The sequence below is a fragment of the Citrus clementina genome, unplaced genomic scaffold (genome assembly GCF_000493195.1).
Source record: "Citrus clementina cultivar Clemenules unplaced genomic scaffold, Citrus_clementina_v1.0 scaffold_2, whole genome shotgun sequence".
Lineage (NCBI taxonomy): Eukaryota > Viridiplantae > Streptophyta > Magnoliopsida > Sapindales > Rutaceae > Citrus > Citrus x clementina.
The window spans coordinates 31,907,859-31,929,470 of NW_006262688.1; the positions used below are offsets into that span (position 1 = coordinate 31,907,859).

At 35.4% G+C, this 21,612-nt stretch overlaps 2 protein-coding genes across 3 annotated transcripts; one reads left to right on the forward strand and one right to left on the reverse strand.

Annotated features, from left to right (window-relative positions):
• Positions 1-8,413: 8,413 nt before the first annotated feature.
• Positions 8,414-12,424, forward strand: LOC18051863 (probable inositol transporter 2). The gene is made up of 6 exons (XM_006448951.2): positions 8,414-8,976; positions 9,086-9,156; positions 10,417-10,752; positions 10,887-10,994; positions 11,093-11,695; positions 11,809-12,424. Exons 1-6 carry the CDS (start codon positions 8,835-8,837, stop codon positions 12,286-12,288), a joined length of 1,740 nt encoding a protein of 579 aa, XP_006449014.1. The 5' UTR covers positions 8,414-8,834; the 3' UTR covers positions 12,289-12,424.
• Positions 12,425-19,353: 6,929 nt separating this feature from the next.
• LOC18051864 (50S ribosomal protein HLP, mitochondrial) lies at positions 19,354-21,176 on the reverse strand. 2 transcript variants are annotated; one of them, XM_006448953.2, is made up of 3 exons: positions 20,895-21,176; positions 20,460-20,560; positions 19,354-19,987 (listed from the first exon to the last, which is right to left on the reverse strand). In XM_006448953.2, exons 1-3 carry the CDS (start codon positions 20,926-20,928, stop codon positions 19,616-19,618), a joined length of 507 nt encoding a protein of 168 aa, XP_006449016.1. In that variant the 5' UTR covers positions 20,929-21,176; the 3' UTR covers positions 19,354-19,615. The 2 variants fall into 2 exon arrangements, with proteins under 2 accessions (XP_006449016.1, XP_006449017.1); XM_006448954.2 differs by having other exon boundaries at positions 19,354-19,990; positions 20,895-21,174.
• Positions 21,177-21,612: the final 436 nt, after the last annotated feature.

The following is a 21,612-nucleotide window of genomic DNA, read 5'->3' on the forward strand; positions in this document are numbered from 1 at the left end:
GGTGGTCAAGCACATCTTTCCCTTAATTCTAAGATGGATAACTCAAAATCTTTCTAATAGTTGTGAGAATATTTTCATTTATTACATATCTTGGTTTTGGTGGGTTTTACTTATATGTTACGCTTCGATTGGATATAACACACACATTACCACTTGGTTTTCATTTGATTTCTCAAGTTAATTAATTAATGGAGAAAGTGATGAATGCAGATATTTTTGAAAAAGTCGTGGCTCTGTTTTAGTGACTCCGGATTTAATTAATTATTGTGTATTGATGTTATGCCGCTGGTGAGCACACCGAACAACAAGGTTTCCACACTTTTCAAGCAAGTGCAAGCTCCCAGAATTTTAAAGAAACGAGTGAATGGCAAGAGAGAATAGAGAGAAAATTTCAGAGAAGAAGAAGAAACTGAGTCCAGAATTTTATATATCCATCAAATACAACCATGGAAATACTTATAGCAGCAAGAATATGCTCACAGCTGTCAAAACTAAATAACAACCTCTCTCTATAACAAAGAATTATTCTCTAATAGCTAAAGCCGTTAGAAACCGAATCCTCTGCTCATATATGCTCAGTGTGTGTAATCCTTGAACCATTTGGGAGGCTTCCTTACGCGACTTGGCTTGATGTTATCTTGGGGTCGGTTTTGGATAGCCTCACTTGAGTTTGCCTGGGCCTTTTCCTCGCTATTGATAGAGCTAGCTGAGTTGGGCTTGTCTAACTGTAATATTGGGGTTGTATCATATGTGTATCTTCTTTTTTCTTGTGTTATGTTGCTATTTCGTAAATAGAGCTGTTAGCACAACAATGAGCTTCCCATGTTGCATTCTCAGGAGCACAATCCTGCCACTGCACTAAAATTTGGGATTGTGGGATGCCATGAACCAACACTTGACGTTGAGCACAAATAGCAATGGGAATAGACATAGGCTGGTTATTGTAAGACTCGCTAGGTAGTGAATGAACTTGTGAGGCATCCTGACCATGAAACGGTTTAAGAAGTGAGATGTGAAAGACTGGATGAATCTTAGAGTCAGGAGGTAAATCCAAGCGATAGGCCACAGCGCCAATACGCTCCGTTACTCGAAAAGGACCATAATATCGCTTCGCTAGCTTGTTGGATAATCTGTTTGCAACTGATATTTGCCGATAAGGCTGCAACTTAACCAAAACTTGATCCCCGACCTGAAGCTCTAGCTCACGGCGATGAGCATTAGCCTTTTGCTGCATTCTATGTTGAGCTGCTCGCAAGTTGGTTTTCAAGGCTGTTAGAAGGGCATCACGTTCCAGCAGCAATTCATCAAGTGCTTGGATTGAAGTAGAGCTCCCGGTATAGGAAGGGATTACAGGTGGCTCACGACCATACAAGGCCTTAAAAGGAGACATTTGGATGCTTGTATGAAAGCTAGTGTTGTAAGAAAACTCAGCCCAGCCTAAATAATCGAACCACAATGTCGGTTTCGCTTGTGTGAATACTCGCAAATACTGCTCGAGTCCTCGATTAACAACCTCTGACTGGCCATCCGTTTGAGGATGATATGCTGTACTATGCTTCAATGTGGTACCACTTAACTCAAAGAGTTTCTTCCAAAAGCTACTAAGAAAGATAGAGTCACGATCTGAAATTATGGTACGGGGAAAACCATGGTGCTTAACAACCATATCAGTGAATAAAACGGCTGTTTTGCTTGCTGTAAAGTGTGTGGGTAGAGCACCAAAATGAGCTGATTTTGTCAATCGGTCAACAACAACTAAGATAACAGTGAACCCATGGGAAAATGGTAAACCTGTAATGAAATCCATGGTAACTTCCTCCCAAACTAGTGAAAGTATAGGCAAGGGTTGAAGGAGTCCAGCTGGTGCCTGAGTAGAGTATTTTGTTTGCTGACACAATAAACAAGAGGCAAGAAATAACTCCACATCCTTGCGCATATTTGGCCAATAAAAGAGAGTGGATAGACGAACTAATGTCCGCTTGACTCCGGCATGACCTGCGACTGGTGTGGCATGAAATTCTTGTAATAAAGAAGGCTTCAAAACAGAATGAGAGCTGATGAAGAACCTGTTTTTGAACCGTAGGATTCCATCCGAGACCGAATATGGATACATTAAAGAACCAGAGGAATACTTCTGATGGAGAGCTAAGAGATCCGGTAAGGACTGATTTTCCGCACGAAGAATAGAGAGGAATTCAGGAATAGGGCAGCTAGCAAGTAACATAGTAGCAGGAGAATGGTCATATAATTCAGGGACATCAACTTCATGTACTCTGGATAAGGCATCAGCTGCACTATTAGTTCGACCCGGCTTATATTCAACCCTGAAATGATACCCCAGTAATTTACGAACATAAAATTGTTGCTCTGGAGTTTGGATAACCTGCTGAAGGAGCTCTCGAATACTTTTCTGGTCAGTTCGGATAATAAAGAAATGGCCTAACAAGTATTGTCTCCACTTATGTACTGCTTCGGCAATGGCATGAAGTTCTTTGATATAAGTAGAAGCGACAAGCATGCGAGGACCCAATTTTCGGCTAAAATAAGCAATAGGATGATCAGCTTGCATCAGTACGGCTCCAATACCAACATTCGAGGCATCCGTCTCAATAACAAAATCCAATTGAAAATCTGGCAAGCGAAGGACTGGTGCTGCACTCATGGCTTGTTTTAAGGCAGCAAAGGCCGTGTCAGCTGCGGAGGACCAATGGAAACAATCCTTCCGCAATAAATCTGTGAGAGGGGCAGCAATGGAAGCATATCCTTTAATAAAGCGACGATAGTAGCCTGTGAGACCCAAGAATCCTCGCAATTGTTTTGTGGTAGACGGCGTAGGCCAATTAGACATGAGGGCTTGTAATTGATGAAAAGAAATCGGTCTTGGAGACAAGGAGAGATCACCTCGCAGGAAGACAGGAGAGCCATTATAGAAAAATTCCATTGACAATGCCGCATAGTCATGAGAGACTTTGCCAAGTAGCTGTAACCATTGAATTCCGAGGACAATATCCGGTCCCTCAATAGGAAGAACATAAAGGTCGATGTAGAAAACATGGCCTTGCATAGATAAGGCGACTTGGGAACAAACATATCGACAAACTAAAGAATCACCATTACCGATATATACCCGGAATGTGGTAGTGTCTTGTACTGCTAACCCCAAAACTTCAGCCACAGCGGGTTTAATAAAATTATGAGTGCTACCACTATCGATAAGTACTTGCACGGGCTGTTGATTAATTTCACCAAGGAGTCGTAGAGAGCGAGGAGTATTTTGGCCCGCTAATGCATTTAAACTGGAGATATCACCAGTTATAATAGTTTCCTCAACAACATCGGAGATCTCAGAATTAATTGGTGGACCCATCGCCTCGTCAACATCCTCTGTTCCTAATAGAAGTAGAAACTTACTACGGCATCTATGAGAGTTGCTCCACTTCTGGTCGCAATTGTAGCAGAGTCCTTTCTCCCTTTTTTCACGAAGTTCTTGAGGAGAAAGACGCTTAATAGGTAGAGATGGCGTTGGTAAAAGTGGAGGTAATGTGGACGGGGCAGGTTGAGGTGGGTTGATGGCAGGGGCACTTGCAGGACTGTGATTGGTTGTAGTAGGGTGAAAGGATGGTGTGGTGGTTTTGTGGGTCCACTTAGACCAAGGTCTGGACGTAACTTTACTCTCATCTCCACGTGCTTCAAACATACGAGCTAGTGCAAATGCCTCCATCAACGAGGAAGGCCGTGACAGCAACAGCTCGCGACGAATATCCACTCGCAACCCCGTGATAAAAAATGAGATAAGGAGAGGCTCGGAAATACCTGTGACTTTATTCATGAGGTCCTCAAACTCAGTTTGAAATTCTGCCACACTTGATTTCTGAGTAAGTTTTGATAGATTGCCTTGGTGGTCCTCGTACAGGGAAGCTCCGAAACGAAACTTCAGATTTTGAAGAAAATCCTTCCAACTGGTAAGAAAATCATTCGCCTTCATCCATTGGTACCAAGCCGAAGCGCGACCTTCCAAATGAAAAGACACGATGCGAAGACGAAGAGCTTCGGATGTGCCATGGAAATCAAAATACTCATTGATGCGAAAAGCCCAACCGTTTGGGTCAGTTCCATCAAATTTTGGGACCTCGAGTTTCATTGTTCGCAAGAGAGGATTGGAGTCATGGGTGCCCGATGAACCATCAGATATATGTGGAAACGGGGGTGGATTCGAAAGTCCATTTGTTGGACCGGAAGGTAACCCCTTGATCTGAGAACGCAAGTCCTCCAAGCGAGAATCCACAGTAAGCATGTATTGTTGCAGCGTGTGATGAACTGCGACCGTTTGACTATCAAGTTTTGTTTGTAAAGCTTTAATGGCATCTAGAATCTCCGAATCAGCCATGATGAGCAAATAGCAATGAAAGCACCAATGTTATGCCGCTGGTGAGCACACCGAACAGCAAGGTTTCCACACTTTTCAAGCAAGTGCAAGCTCCCAGAATTTTAAAGAAACGAGTGAATGGCAAGAGAGAATAGAGAGAAAATTTCAGAGAAGAAGAAGAAATTGAGTCCAGAATTTTATATATCCATCAAATACAACCATGGAAATACTTATAGCAGCAAGAATATGCTCACAGCTGTCAAAACTAAATAACAACCTCTCTCTATAACAAAAAATTATTCTCTAAATAGCTAAAGCCGTTAGAAACCGAATCCTCTGCTCATATATGCTCAGTGTGTGTAATCCTTGAACCATTTGGGAGGCTTCCTTACGCGACTTGGCTTGATGTTATCTTGGGGTCGGTTTTGGATAGCCTCACTTGAGTTTGCCTGGGCCTTTTCCTCGCTATTGATAGAGCTAGCTGAGTTGGGCTTGTCTAACTGTAATATTGGGGTTGTATCATAGATCTACTTAGATTGACGGATCTATTGAGATTCAACGACTGGATGCAACGATGACACGGTACCACCGTTGCACCATAGTTTTCTCCTACTAAGTTACATATTATGTAACTTAAATCAACTTAAGAATAGTATTCAAAAAATTAAAAGTTGTTCAATTATTAAACTGTTTTGAGTTATTAGATACAACTTTCGTGTTCGTGTTATAAGTTATGCATTATATACTTAGCCACGCCCGGTTGACAACATGTACAAAAGTGTCAAAACATAAAACGGCTATAATTTGTAAGAAAGTCTAACAAATTAAAGTAACGTATACATCCAAATCAATGTATGTTTTGAAATTATTTAGTCTTCTGATGATCTCATCTCTTTTTGATTAAAATAAAGAAGACGACCAAGACTTTTAAACTTATGATAAACGACGTCAGCTTGGTCACCTAAATAATAGTATTAAAAATTCATCCGATTACTTGATATTGAAAAATTGGTCTTCAAATGATCTCATCTTCCGTAATACAAGAGTAAGCAACAATGACTATTAAACTTGTAGTAAAGATCAACACTGAGTGATTATCACTCAGTTTTGTCACAATAATAATATTCAAAGCCATCTACACTGACAATGTTGACTGAAATTATATATATTTGACAAATTTCTAGCTAGCTCAGTTAACTACACCAGCTCAGCAATTATTTATTGACAATGATTATTTTAGAACTGCTCGAGTTATACACATAAAATGATAAATAATAAAAAGAGTCGGTTAAGTTACATTAAACGTAACTAAACCAAAGTCATAATAAAAAAAATATTATAACTCTGATCATATGTTTATGATGGCGTGCTCTATTTTAGAATGGTTTCAATATAGCCGGACCCAATATTTCGCTCTCATTTTTCTTTTCTCTTCTAGGGGAATTAGCTGATTTCTTGTTGTCAACATTTATGGAACATGCTATGCATTTCAAAATTTTATTATTAATTAAACAATGAGATAATACAACTCATAGAGTTAATATAATTTTTCTTTTTAATGTCGTACTAGTAATATCCTTACAAAGTATTGTAGGGTTAAATTCTTCTTCAATTACATAACAAATAATTAAATGGAGGCAGTTTTTTTTTTTCACCAAATGTGAGTGGAGTTAACGTACTTTGAAAATTAGTGAGGGTAAAAATTTAAGTAACTAAATATTAATAGTAGTCTCATATAATATGAGTTATAATTAAATTGTAATTCCAGTGTTAAAATAGACTGATTGTAATATCAATGTTTAAAAAATAATTATTGTAACATCAATGTAAAAAAAAAAAATATAGTGTCCTTTAATCTTGATCTCACAGCTGTCATAATTTATGCACATTCCATAAGGAAAATTTAAACAAATTATAGTAACAAAATAAACGCCGCGTATATTTCCACTCATTTTCAACATAGTATTTTCAGAACTTCCAGGTAATTACAAGAGAATTAAAGATCGAGAAATAATATAGTAATAAAATCATGCAAAGAATACAATTTATTTTCTCATACAATCATTGTTTCTTGTGTGTGTTTTCATACTGATGGTACGACTGGAGCAGGGCATGCAGAAGGCTATCCGTGACTTATTTGGACCTTTGTGTTTACCGACTGTGGGGAAAAGAAATTTTATAATTTTAAATCTAATTTTGTCCATGCACTAACTCTATACCAATTATATTAAAATTTTCAATTTGAATTCTTTGTATAAGATAAAATAAGTCATTGTTTTCTTGTATTTAACCCTACATTCATCATGGCTATTAAACTATAAACAATAAATTAAAAGAACATGCATGCGTGCATGAAAAATTAATCGATAAAAGCAAAGTGAATATTTTTTTTTTTTTGGGTACAATACCATTCCGACATCTATAAGGCAGTTATTAGAGATTTCTTATAGTAAACGTAAGTAGATTACAGGAAGAGAGTAACTGTTGATATTTGATTAAATTTTATTCCGATGCTTATAATTACCCTAATTAAAAAGATTTAATGGGATATTTATTGGTTAGCGTATCTGCTATGATATCATTAAAACCTTTTGCAATTTTTCTTTCCATCTCATTAACACCTTTTGCAGGATTCAAAAAAAAATCCAGTAAAAAGACAAGATGATTATATTGGACTGATATCAATTTCAAGAGGAAATTTCCTTTCTTACTACAATTAAAATCCTCATAAATCTTTATTAAGATATAAGAATATACATCGACACACTGTTATAAAATGAGAACTATTGCCCACACATTATCACAAGTATATTCAAATATTAAAATTTTAGAAGTTACTTTTTGCGGAGAACTAAAGGAAGCTTAGAACTGGGCTTTCATAATTCATATTCATCGACTTCTGGCACTGCCATCGGGTACGATTGATTTGATGCTTTAGCTTGTACAAATCCAACGGTTGCATTGCATTAAACATTAATTAATTCGTCGTTGTAGTTGTTTATTTATCAGAATGAGTAGGGTTCCCTTATTTCTAATATATTTACTCAAAAGTCGTTTTTGATTGTAAGTGTATAATAGTAAAATAAAGAGCTGATGTGACGAGAAAATTTTTCTACAACTAGGAGACATAATCAGTGATAAGTCAGAATCTAATCGGTCCGGAAGCTTATCTATCTGTGTTTTTTGGAAGCATTATTGGACCAAAACTCACTACTGATGGTTAAGGTTTCGGCATGTTGCCTGGTCTGTGTGTTTCTTCCCCAACAATTAGGTTTAGTTGTCTGGCAAAATAATATTTATCAAGTGCTCTTACAGATTATATACTATTATTCATTTTTTTTTTATAATTTGTCCTTTTTTTTTTTCTTTCTAATCGTGCATGCCTAGAAAAAAGAATTGTGTCTTATTACGAAGTAAACTATAGGAGATAGCAATTATATTATCCATACATGAATTTTTTTTAGATATTTGCGTTACACGAAGTGTTTTAAAACGACATCTGTTGACTTGTAAATAGCATGACTTTAAAACGCTCGGATGGGGCATTAAATTAGCGTTTTGTTCAATGTGTTCTTATCTTCTGTTTTCGTCTTCTCTACTTATTTTCTTCATATATCATTATCTAATTAATGCATTTCACTCATCGGGAGGTTAAATTTTGGAATATGCAAATTGGAGAAATAAGAGGAACAAAGTGAAAGATATAATAAATAGAGGTATATAATAAAAATTTTGATTGAGGTTGTGGGCAAGAAATACTATAGAATATCCTCTGGTGATAATTACTAGTAATGCACCGGATTTTCTTATAATTAATTACCTTAATAATTATTTTGAAAATATGGTTTAAAAATATTAAAGAATTAGGAACCCTGCCGTTGTTGGTTAATACTTAATAATGAATTTGAATGGATTGGTCAAACTTGAAATAAATGAAATGGCAATGATTATTGGAAAGTGAGTGCACGCGCTAGCTGCCCTTTTTATATATTTATTTATTGTATTATTTTGATAGTACATTTTGAATAGGCTAGCGCCCTTTAAACAGCATGTGATGTGTGTGTGTTTGTCATTGTGGGTTATGGCATAGCCACTTAGCCAGCAGAAGACAAGTTTAAGTTTGTAAAGTCTCTCGAGTTTGGTCGGACCGGAGGAGCCTGGATCCTGACTCCCAATATTTTTCCTCTTTTTAAGTCTTATCTTCTTCTTCTTCTGATCAGCAGTACCAGTTGATTAATTATATTATTTTCTTTCCTTCACTCACTTTCTTTCTCCCCCACCCCCAGTCCATTTTCCCGGAAAATTTACTCACTATCACTATCATCACTCCCTTATATAGTTATTTATAGTCCAAGTCCAACCACAACAAACCATTTTCTTGCCAAAATAAAGAATACAAACTCCTAAATTGTTTACCTTTTAACAGATATTAATTTGTAAAAAAAAAAAAAGAAGAAAAGGCCTGAAAATGGAGGGAGCAGTACATGGAGGAGGGACGACAGATGCGTCAGCGTTTCGAGAATGCTTCTCTCTGTCTTGGAAAAATCCCTACGTTCTTCGACTTGCTTTCTCTGCTGGAATTGGCGGCCTTCTCTTTGGCTACGACACTGGTTGGTTTGTTTGTTTGTTTGTTTGTTTTTTTAATTTTCCTGCTGACTAACTTTAATCCTATCTAATTTTCTCGGGAATCGTACTTAATTTATGGCTGTGATTTCGCAGGAGTCATATCAGGCGCGCTTCTTTATATCAGAGATGACTTCACATCCGTCGATAAAAAGACTGTACTGCAGGTGAGGTCACCGTCCTTTATTTATTATTATTATAATATCATCTACTACCCCCACACAGATACATGTATCAAACGCATGTATACACTCTAAACATTGTCTGATGACTGATAATTTCTAGGTTCTAGCCTGTTCGACTTGTTAAATTCCATCTGTTTTTGCCTCGCTGGCTTGTCTCTTCTAAATTAACCGAACTACCCTTTGTTGCTTCTGTCCTCACTCACTCTTTTTTCTTTCTTTCTTTTTCTTTTTTTGGGAAAATATTATATTTATGAACAACCAAATACATAATTAATGAGAAGAAGATGAATTTACGACTCTTACGTTCATTTTTTATGGGGGAGTGTGTAATTTGACTTGATGCTTCTTGGACAAATATAATGGTTATAAATGTTTATAATTTGGCACTTTTTTTTTCTTTTGTTTTTATGACGCTATGTCAAATTACGTTTTTATCGTTCCTTTCCTTATGTTTCATGAACTCAAGTTATCAAGAGTAAATCTGAACATAGGTCGACAAGTGTCGTACATGTCTCTTATCGGCTAAGAATCTAAGATCAGATATGGAAGTGTCCGAGAATTCTAAGAAGTAAGAATATGGATCCCTATGGGCTTGGCCCTTTCGGTCACTTATTGGGCTTGATTCGCATGCCCAATACAGCAGCTATCTGTAGAAATTTTTGTTGTAGCTTTCATATTAATATACAAACAACCACAATTTTTCTCCAAGAAAAAGAAAAAAAAAAACAAAATTTTCTTTAGAATTTTTATATATTTTTCAATTTTTCTCATTTTTAGAAGTTAACCTTAATCTATTAAAAAAAGAAGAAGAAGAAGAATACCTTGTCAGCGGACATTGCTACATATAATATTTACAACTTGTATATGTAACAAGTAACATTCTGTTTTGCAATTTCTGAAAAAAAAAAAAAATCCTTATTCACTGGAGTTGATATGAAACTGAGTTGAATTAAAGGAGCTTGTTATCTTACATGATGATGTGAGAAACATAACTCTTCTAGAGCCGTTTGATAAAAATCCAACGATCGTGGGAATATAAGGTAATAAAATTATATTATTTCTACAATCATTGGATTTTCATCAAACGGCTGTGGAAGAGTTGTGTTTCTTACATTATCATGTAAGATAACTAGAGCCTAAATTAAAATAATAGGATAGGAGCAAAAACAGATGTGATTACTTTTAAACAGAATGATATACGAGTCGGTGAATAATAATGCATGGTGAACATAATGTAAACAGGAAAGCATAGTTAGCATGGCTGTTGGTGGAGCAATCATTGGAGCTGCAATTGGTGGATGGATGAATGATCGCTTTGGAAGGAGAACTTCAATCCTTGTTGCAGATTTCCTGTTCTTCGTTGGTGCTGTGATCATGGCTGCTGCTCCTAACCCTGGTGCCCTTATCACCGGACGAGTATTTGTAGGACTTGGTGTGGGAATGGCATCAATGACATCCCCGCTCTACATCTCCGAAGCTTCTCCAGCTAAAATTCGTGGTGCTCTTGTTAGCACCAACGGCTTTCTTATCACCGGTGGCCAGTTCCTCTCTTACCTCATCAACTTGGCCTTCACCAGGGTAAGCAAGCACAGCTTGTTATTAAAATCCAAGTACTCGCTATTTCAGTACCATTTTTATAATCTGATTTTGTGTGTACGTTGCATCACTCAGAAGTATTTTGATTAATCTAAACGTGTGTGTAATTTATTTAGGCACCAGGGACGTGGCGGTGGATGCTTGGAGTTGCTGGTATTCCAGCTCTGTTGCAGTTCATATTAATGCTGTTACTTCCGGAATCACCACGTTGGCTATATCGCAAGGTTCTTCTATCATTATTTTCTTTTTTCCCACACTAATGCTTTTGTATGTGTGTTCTATTCACAGAATCATCAATTGTGTTGTGTTCTCTAAATTACAGGGAAGAGAAGAAGAAGCGCAAGCCATACTTAGGAAAATATATCCTGCCCAAGAAGTTGAAACAGAGATTCGGGATCTAAAAGAGTCGGTAGATAAAGAAATTGAGGAAGAAGGATCATCTGAGAAGATAAACTTAGTCAAATTACTGAAAACCCAAACCGTGAGAAGAGGATTAATTGCTGGTGTTGGCCTTCAGGTTTTCCAACAGTTTGTGGGCATAAACACAGTTATGTACTACAGCCCTACCATTGTTCAGCTGTCTGGTTTTGCATCGAACCGAACTGCACTCCTCCTTTCTCTTGTCACTTCTGGTCTCAACGCCGCTGGATCCATTGTGAGCATTTACTTCATAGACAGGACTGGAAGGAAGAAGCTTCTAGTCATCAGTTTGTCGGGTGTTATACTTTCATTGGGGGTTTTATCAGCTGTCTTCCACGAGACAACTTCCCACTCACCAATGGTTAGTGCTGTAGAAACATCTCACTTCACAAATCTCACCTGTCCGGATTATAGTTCAGCTGCAACTGCTGATAAGTGGGATTGTATGAAGTGTTTGAAGGCTTCATCTCCAGACTGTGGGTTCTGTGCTTCACATTCCAATAAGGTAAAAGGCATTTCAGCAATTTCTCCTCCGATTAATTGATTCAACCTCGTGTGCCAATTATCATTTATTCTCTTGATATGTTTTCATCATTCTCGCTGCTGTTATTATTGCAGCTATTTCCTGGAGCATGTTTGATCTCAAATAAGACGGTGAAGGGTCTCTGCCATGATGAGAGCAGGGAATGGTACACAAGGGGATGCCCGAGCAAATTTGGATGGCTCGCTCTGGTTGGCTTGGCACTCTACATTATATTTTTCTCTCCTGGAATGGGAACAGTGCCATGGATTGTGAATTCTGAGATCTATCCTTTACGTTTCCGAGGGGTATGTGGAGGAATAGCCGCCACTGCAAACTGGATATCGAACCTCATCGTGGCACAATCCTTCCTATCTTTGACACAGGCAATCGGAACATCCTGGACATTTCTGATATTCGGTGTAATTTCTGTTGCAGCCTTGCTCTTTGTACTGATTTTTGTTCCGGAAACTAAGGGACTTCCCATTGAGGAAATTGAAAAGATGCTGGAGCTAAGAGCCCTGCATTTCAAGTTCTGGGAGAAGAGATCCCTACCGGACAAGAGCCAATCTGTGTGATATTTTTTTTTTTTTCAGAAGTTTTATAAGCAGAAATCTCAATAGCAAATCCTGGATATTGTTCAGTGGAGTTCCTTAGAGATGTAATATACCGTACCTGGGAAAGACCTCCTAATAAAATAAAAACATTAAAGACTTTCAGGGCTATTTTTATTTCTCCTCTTCATTTTGAACATTTTTTTGTTTAGAATTAACCAATTTAGCCGGTTTGCCATTTGTTACTATTTTTGCATAAATTTAACAATATCTGGTGGATTCAAATGGAAGATATCTAACGGTTCAAGTTACGTTGATCCTAACTTAGGAATTGCCTTATTATTAATTTCCTAACAATAACATCACTGAAACCGAGTGTGTGATCACATAACATACCAGGAGGCCATTTCAAAGACAAACTGCTTGATGAGGCAACCAACCCTAGTCTCTACAAATTAAAAAAAACTGTAATTTATTTTTTTCACAAATTAATGAACCCAAAAACTAATTTGTAGCAGATTTACAGTTTAGACAAGTCTAGTAGGATTGGAATGTGAGAGATCTAGATGCATTCCCAGCTTTTTTGGAGAAAAGGTTCAATCCTTGCTAGTTTCAGTATAGGTAGATTTTTCCACTATTTGTTGTAATCTTTAGGAAAAACATTTTCTGATCATGCTCATAATTAATTATCTTTTAAAAAGTGAGATAATAATAATAATAATAATAACTAACCAACCTCAAGCTCTGGGAAGTAAAAGTAAAACCTAAGGTGCGTGCTTAAATTCCAATACAAACGACACCTAAAACGAATATGTATTTAGGATTTTGTTTTATCCATTTTAAACATTTTACTCAAAGAAAATGAAGTCATTTTGAATGGCCACAAACCCTATCATCTCTACCCTACGTTTCGATTTCTACGTGTACGTCTATTTTTTTTGCCCCCAAAAAAAAAAAAATTTATACGTGAAAAGTAATCAAGATTTTTTCAGATTCTTTGTTTGTTATTTCTAAACAGAAAAGTTCCTATAGATCTTTTCCGTATGTACAATTAGAATCCTTTGTTCAATTTACTTATGATCTTGGTAAAGCTATTTGGAACCAATTGGCAAGGTTTATGTGAGAAGGGTGGCAAAAAACGACATTATAAAGGGCGCTGTTTTGATGCTCTTCTGTCAACATTTTTCAGTCTAAACCATCACTAGAACACAGTTAAACAGAAGAAAACATCAGATTGTTAAAAAAAGACATTGTAACGAACACTCCTCTGAATGGTAACTGCAATGTTGTCAAATTCGATGTTTGCACAGTATGAGTAGCCAGTGGGTCTCATCGGAAAAGCCAACCATTTTCAGCTGAGTCTGATCAATAGCAATGCTAAGAACCAAATTCATGAAAAGTTTAGACACCGAGACCAAACATCAACGTCCATAATATTCTAGAAATAAAAAGGCTGATCATCAGGCTGTATCCTCGGCCAAAGAAAGGACGGCGAGCTGCCATTTCTTGCGGAGCAAAATAGGGACAGACCCAAATAACTCTCTTTCCAATAGACTTGCCCAAGAACCTGCCTTGATATTGTTTTTTCGAAACAAGAATGCTATTTTTCCTTTTCAACAAGTGCAGCAGCATTCTCATCATTTTTTTGTACACTCCCATCACAACGACCAAAAGGCATCGCAATACGAAGAATCACAGCTTTCCTTTCTTCACTTTAGTAGTTTACACATTCTGTCCTTTCTTCCCGCTCACTTCCACAGCCTCTCATTTATTCACGTTTAGTTTATTAACCGATGCGAGAAATTTTAAAATAGCTATGATGAATTACAACTAATTGATACGTACAAAATATGTGTAATTAAATTTAATATTACTTGCATGATAATTTTTTAAAATAAATATACACATCATAATATCTTATTATATACACAAAGATTGATCACTGAGTTTTGATATTGTCTTCGCCAATATACCAATAAAATAATAATTCCGTCCCACAAAAGATTGAATGGAATGTAAATGATAGAGATATAAAGCGATTCTAACTCCCCTTCCCCACTTGCATTGGGAGCAGTTCAATTCCCAGTGGTAGTGAAATGAGTAAATTTACTGGAATAGACTTTTCAATCATGCATGGGGAGCAAGTTTTCGGATGATGATCGTAGCTTACAAGAAAACCGTAAATGAAGAATTTTGATGTCGCTATGAACCCCAAAATTTCACGGTTTGACGTCGCTATAAACCCTAATATTTAATGATGGTCTAGTGGGAGTTTTATGGTTTGGACACAATAATTAGGTTTTTTGACTGATTATTACTACAATTTTTAGAGTGGAGCAATTTGGACTCCACTTATTATATCTTGACACCCAAACTATAATTTTTTTCTATAATCATAATGTTTGCACTAATTAATTTTATTATTACGAGAAAGTTATAACTTAATTATAAAAGTATTGTTCTGAAATTGTCTTTGAACTTGAGTGCAAGTAAGATAGAAGTAAAGTATGCATTATTTTTATAATTAATGTCAAATAGATATTGATAAAAGAGATAGACGTAGTTTTAAAATATTAGTACATATATTTATACAATATTTGAAATATGCAAGTTATCTTAAAAATCTAAATTCTATAAATACTATACAATGATTTGATAATAACTCTAAGGAATAAATTGTTGTCTCAAATAATTAAAAAAAAATTTACTCTATCTTAGACTTTTTTTTAATAAAAAATTGTCTTAAACTTTTAATGTAACAAAACATATATATTTTACAATATGCATATAACTTATCATTACTATGTGTGAGGTAAGTTTCTTAAGATGGAATTTAAAAAAATTATAACTTATCATTATCTAAAGTTTATTCTTATTTATAATTAGTCAAATTGCGACTAGAGTTTTTTTCGACTACATGAAAATTATTCTAATATAAAATATCGATATAGAATAGTTTTTATTGCACAACTTTATTCTATGTTTAAACAAAATAGAGAAGATAGAATTAGGAACTCGTACATGCATAGTCTATGGGCTGGGCCTCGGGCGGTCCGCACAATGTACATCCAAATTTATTTATTCATCACCAATGGGCCTTTAGTCTAGTGGGAAAACTCTTACACTTATAATGTTGAGAGCAATGGTTTGAGCCTCCATAAAAATATTATGAGGGTTAGTTTCAGTCCTCCTTCCATTATCAAATAATTGACTGGAGACAGTCTCTCCTTCACGAAATGTGAGTAGAGTGGACACCCTTCAAATATTAAAAAGTGTTTAAAAAATCTAGGAAGCACTTCAGAGATGTACATACCACGAGGAATGTCCTAATTGTATAATTTATTTGTAAATATTAATTGTAATATCTGATGTAATATCAGTAACAGTCCTATATAACAGTATTAAAAAAATTATTTATTTATGTGGATATCATTTGCGGTGGCTAAATATACCATATTGTTACAAACTTCAAGCCTTAGGAAATAACAAAAAAGCACAATGAACTCTAGTAGGAGTCCGGATGTCTGAAGAAATTTACTAACAATCAATTTAAATGTAGAGAAAATGTTCTTAAAATTAAAAAATAAAAAAGGCAGGGCAATTCCTTTTTCTTTTTTTTGTTGAATTACATGAGAATAATGCTCAGATTACAACTCATATTTAATGAGATTAATATACTAATATTTACAATCAGATAATTAATGTGACTAATTTACAAATCTTATATAACATAGACCATATTTTAACCATCTCTAATATTCAATGGACGTCTACTTCGCTCCACTTACATTTCGCAAATGGAGAGAACTGGCGAGGCAATTACTAATAAGTCAGAATTTTGAACTTATTTTGTCATTTAATGATGTATCTAGGATCCAGCTAAAAATGAAGCTCACCCAAAGCAAGGATAGCTTACTGAAATTTGATATTGACCTCAATCAAAGAAGGGACAAGAGGGGGCCGCTGCCCCTGCTCCGTCTAAAAATTTCAGATGATATGTTTTATTTAGTTAGTTGAAATTATTTCTATTTAATTAATTAAAATATGTTACATTCAAGCTTAAATTTTTATTTTAAAACTACACAAAAATCTCATTCATTTATAAGTTATTAGTCAAGTTGCAAAATTTAAATACCTAGAACCTAATTGATTCTATTAAAAATAATAAGATCTAATTTGAAATTTGATAAGATTTAGTCCAATTAACAACCGACCAAACTTAAATCTATTATCTAAGAAACAAAAATATTTGAACATACATATAGACTCTTTAATTTTCCGGATTTGGCTGCCATCCTTTAAAATTTTAGTTTATCAAGGGGTGTTAAGAAAAATACTATTAAGATCATAAAATGATTCTTGGCCTGGTTGCCCTCCTGACGTATTGGGAGGATCAAGCTGCAAATGTTTATGGAATAGAGTGCTGTTCTGAGATAAATGACTCCAATTGAGCGTGTTACGTGAAAAAAAAAAAAAAAAAACCCATAAATTCCGCTTTCTGGGTCTGTTAGCTCACGATTTTCTCATTTGTTTCTTGTTCATTTTACTTGACATTTGTTTCCTCCGATTCATTTTTAATCCCTCTGTAAGTCTTCATTCATTTTCTAGTTGATTATGACTAACATGGCTATCGTTTTTCCTTCAAAACTTGGGTGGTTGGTGTTGTTTACTCTGTTTCCAGTTTTGTGTTTTGATCTTGTTTGATCAAGATCCAGTGATTCTTGTGATCCGATCAGTTGTATCTTCACGCTACCCTTTTAGAGGTTGTATGCACACACATCACTTTTTCGCCCCTGAATTATCCGCAACGTCTAAAACAGTTTCAATCTGTGTGAAATTTCAAGACCCGACGCAGCTGTAAGTAAAAGCTTAACACAAACCCGAGACAAGAAAACGTTGGATGTTAGCCATATCATGAGATGTGGTCAGTAGAACAGACAACAAGCTTCGAAGGCTTTTATGGGATTTAAAATCACCAAATTTCGTTTTGAAATGAAAGAGATAACGAAGAAACATGAATGCAAATTCACAATCATTCATTCCACCAAATAAAGCGACTATTATATTTGCAATAATGGCATCAAATGTTATCATGAGCTATACCCACCCTCTAAGCCATTTTTTGATGTGATCTTACTACTTTAATAAATTATTTAATTAAATTAATTTTAAATAAATAAATAACCTAATTAATTAATTTTATCTTTAATTAATTAACTTTATTTTGATCAAATCAAGTGATTAATTGTGAGCTTCTATTGTGACATGTTCTTATGCTTTTTCCTAATCCATATTAGGTCCAATAGAAATCCAAAATTGGTCTAGAAGTCCATAATTATTTGTGAACCGAAACATGTTCAATATGATCATTTTATGTGTTCGATGTTATACATAATGTTTGATTGAGGATTTATGAAATTTATTTTGTTCCTTAAACTATTTATGAGACATCAAAATTTTTATCTTAAATCATATTTAAGATATATATATATTCATTCTTGAAAACGCAACTTTTGTCCACGAGGTTTTTGAAAACCCAACTTTTTGGACTATATTCATTAAATTAATTTATGAATATTGATAACTTTGTCATTTTATAAATATCAAAATATTAAATAAATACAATAATTCCCTAAAAGCAAACATCATTCGATTGGCCTTTAGCGCATATCACTAACAGGCTACACACTGTATTAAGCAAGTTAATCTTATTATTCTCATTTTAATTGAAGATTAATAATCATATAGATATAGTACTAATAAATTATTTAGAAGTGTTGATTTTTTTTTTAAATATAAAGATTGCATGAAAGTTAAAACTTTTGTGGGTAATTAGTAATTTTCATGGCAAAATAGTTAAATTAATGCTTTGTTTAAGTCAACCAAAATGATAATAGAGGGACCTAGCTGACAACAGAAAAAAGGAGGAAAAAATCAATTGATTAATCATGGAAACCATTAAGGACTTTATTACAAATTACCATATCAATTGGCCACACATTTTGCAGCTTATCTCCCGACCAGAATCCATTTTCAGTTTAAACAGTCAAAACTTCAGTTATAAAAGAGACACACAGATGTTGAGTTAGTTATAAGAGGTGTCAAATTAGAAACACACAGAAATTGAGTTAGTGTTTCCATATATCATCCTGCTACCAGGAAAACTGCTCTCTTTAAGCTTCAGTATCTGCAGAGTTTACATAATGAAACATGCACTCCATCTAATTATGCATATTGCAAGGTTAGAAGTTCTGGCAAATTATGATAATAATACGAAGAACAGATAAGTTAAGACGAATCATTATCTTCACAAATAGTGAAAATGATAGCATTAATTAATTTTGCATCAAAAGAAGAGAAGCCAAACATTAACCCAAAACATTAATTTTGCATGAGAACTGCAATTAATTAATTAATTTTGTCAATGTGTTAGTAAGACTGAATTCATTTTCTTGGGTGTTTCCCACTTTCCTTTTCTAATTTTCCTTTTATATGGGAGAAGTGTTCAATTCGCACTGGTTATTAAATAGATAAATTTCTTCAAATACACTGAAGTAAAATTTTCCTTCATGCAAAATTACAAACATCGTAATTTCAAAAAAAAAGAGGGATAAAAGAAGAAAAAATTGAAGAATTGAGGAGTTTTAATAACACACATAACTTCCAAGTTATAACCATATGCGGTTAGGACCGGCAGTCAGCTCTGTTTTCAGTTTAAACAAGAAACATTGAAATTATGTGTAGCCCGTAATGTTCATGCCCAACTTTTCTGGGGTCTAAATAATTATCAGTCGAAATGCTAACCCGTGGATACGGTGTACGTGGGCCAGAAATTGCACGAGCCAGATCATACAAAAGGCAAGAAGAGTGATGCCATAAACATTTATTTTCATAAACGAAGAAAACGCATTTATCTTGGTAACTTCCATTCTTTCATCAGTACTTTTGCTGCTGCAACTAGGGAACTATTTGATTAAGAAAATTAGGGCCCCTATATCATCATCCTCACTCTTCGTTTTCCAGCAGAATTTGCGCAGTGATAATAAAAAACAGCATTGTTGTCCAATCAGATAATTGCGCACAGACAAGTGAAGAAGAATCAGATTGTGTATAAAGCCTGTAGGTCAAGAGATACAACTACAAAATACTAACACAAGTTAAAGGAGAAGATTTATTTTCACGAGTGAAAACTGAAAACGATGGCTTTTGCTTCGGAAGCCAATCATTTAGCACCAAATGATATCAAAATTTAAGCTCTCCACCCGACTACAAAGTTTTCCCTGCCTCAACCCAATAGTAGGAACCAAGAGCTTAGAGACCAAACATGAATATCCATCACAGAATCCGTAACTCAGGCCAAATGCTCTGCCAGTGTAAGGATACTGACGTGCTTTTTCCTCCTCAGCTCATGTGGGACTGGCCCAAATACTCTGGTTCCAGTTGGCTCGCCTGCCTTGTTAACAAGTACTACAGCATTGTCATCAAATCTCACCTCACTCCCATCGGAACGCCCATGATGCATGGCAGCACGAACAACCACGGCATGCACAACTTGTCCTTTCTTCACTTTACCAGTGGGCATAGCTTCCTTTACCGATGCAACAATTGTGTCCCCCAATCTCGCCACTTTCCTCCCTTTTAGAGGTTGTATGCACATCACTGTTTTTGCCCCAGAGTTGTCCACAACTTTTAGAACAGTCCTCATCTGTATGAAAGTCCTTTGCTGCTGTAAAATTGCAAACCAAAACATTATGGTCACATATAAAAGAGGTGATGACAGAGAGGACAATTCGAGACTAGTTTTACACTACAACATCACCAACAACTGCAACTACCTAACGATTCGCACTTCTCCACATTACAATAAAATAATTGTCTTTTTTTTCTTTCCAAGATAAGTAGGAATAACCTCCAGGGTGGAAGGAGGCTTTTCATGGAAAAAATGTCCCTTCCTAACCATTTGACGATGGTGAGAGTAAAAAGCTTCGCAACTATAGCATGTAAAAATTTCACTTTCATCAACCTATTGTGACCTATTTCCTACACACACTACTTGTCCAAGATTACCAGAAAATCACTTATCAAACTATTCAGCTATTAAGTTATACAAGTTGCTTGGAATACTTCATCACATCACTTGAAAGCAAATATAAGTCTCCCAAAAAAAAAAGTGCAGCTATGAGCTTAACTCTCACCTGAGACAAGAAATTGCTGGATGCCATCTCATGAGATGTGCTCGACAAACCAGACAAGTTGTTTCCAAGGCCTCCAAGAAGTGACCGTCCGACTAGTTTTACTGGCCAACACGCCAGATAAAATCCGATTAACCGATAAGGAAAAATAGAGATGGTACACATTGTACACGCCCACAAAATCAAATCAATCCAAACCAAAAAGGGTTGCAAAAAATCACCTTTTATTATTTCCTTACAAACATAAGTACATAACTCAGAAAGTACCAGCCAGAAACAATTAAATTAGCAAGTTTTGCTATGGTGACCCTAAACATTTATTCTACCAAAAACACTCATGTAAACGAAAATGAAATCTATATACACTACATAACAATAAACACACTAAGGTAAAATTGATCAAACCAAAACCCACTTAAAACCATACAAATCACATACCTCGAGACCATTTTGAGGCCAAACTTGCAGCCATATGTCTATACTCAATGCGCCGACCCTGATGGCCGCAAAAGAAACCGTAATCGATTTTGAAGTGATCAGAAAAAAACCCCAAAATTTGCCCACAATACAAAAAATTATCTAGTCAGAGACATTAAAAAATAAACAGCTAACATGGAGAAGTAGAATGGAAGTGCTGTGAGCTTTGGTGGCGTGTAAACCCTAGTTGGCGTTAGGTTCGAATAGAGCTAAGTGGCCCCATCCTATTATCTCAGTAACCCTCACTTTGGGTTTTTTTTTTGGTCACTGTACCGGTATTAAAATAAAATAATTCTTTAATAAGATAAAATAAAATAAAAACCCTCACTTGAGGTGTAGAATCTTTAGAGCATTTTTTATTTATTTCATAATTTTATTTTTTTAATAACATAATTTTAAAATAATTATTTATTAATATAATTTCTTAATTCTTAACAAATATACATCCACACAATTAAAATTTTATTTGAAATTTTATTTAAAAAAAAAAACTGAAATAGTAATGGCTGGGTAAATTTGATTTCCCCATCCTAGAGTTGCTGCCAAGACTTGAAGAGAATTAGAGCCCATGGTGTTCTTGGCCCATTGCGTTATAGGCCTATTTTCAATTATCTATTCGGAAGCCCAACTTAATATCATCAGTCCCCGTTGCCTTCTGTTTAAAAGCAAGGCTCCTACA

Excerpts from the sequence above, each read along its gene's own strand:
- LOC18051863 (XM_006448951.2), top strand. The coding sequence starts at position 8,835 with ATGGAGGGAGCAGTACATGGAGGAGGGACGACAGATGCGTCAGCGTTT. Across the intron at positions 8,977-9,085 it reads TCTCTTTGGCTACGACACTG|GAGTCATATCAGGCGCGCTT; the intron begins GTTGGTTTGTTT and ends GTGATTTCGCAG. Across the intron at positions 10,753-10,886 it reads TCAACTTGGCCTTCACCAGG|GCACCAGGGACGTGGCGGTG; the intron begins GTAAGCAAGCAC and ends TAATTTATTTAG.
- LOC18051864 (XM_006448954.2), bottom strand. The coding sequence starts at position 20,928 with ATGGCTGCAAGTTTGGCCTCAAAATGGTCTCGAG. Across the intron at positions 20,561-20,894 it reads GGCCTCAAAATGGTCTCGAG|TAAAACTAGTCGGACGGTCA; the intron begins GTATGTGATTTG and ends CGTGTTGGCCAG. Across the intron at positions 19,991-20,459 it reads CCAGCAATTTCTTGTCTCAG|CAGCAAAGGACTTTCATACA; the intron begins GTGAGAGTTAAG and ends GCAATTTTACAG.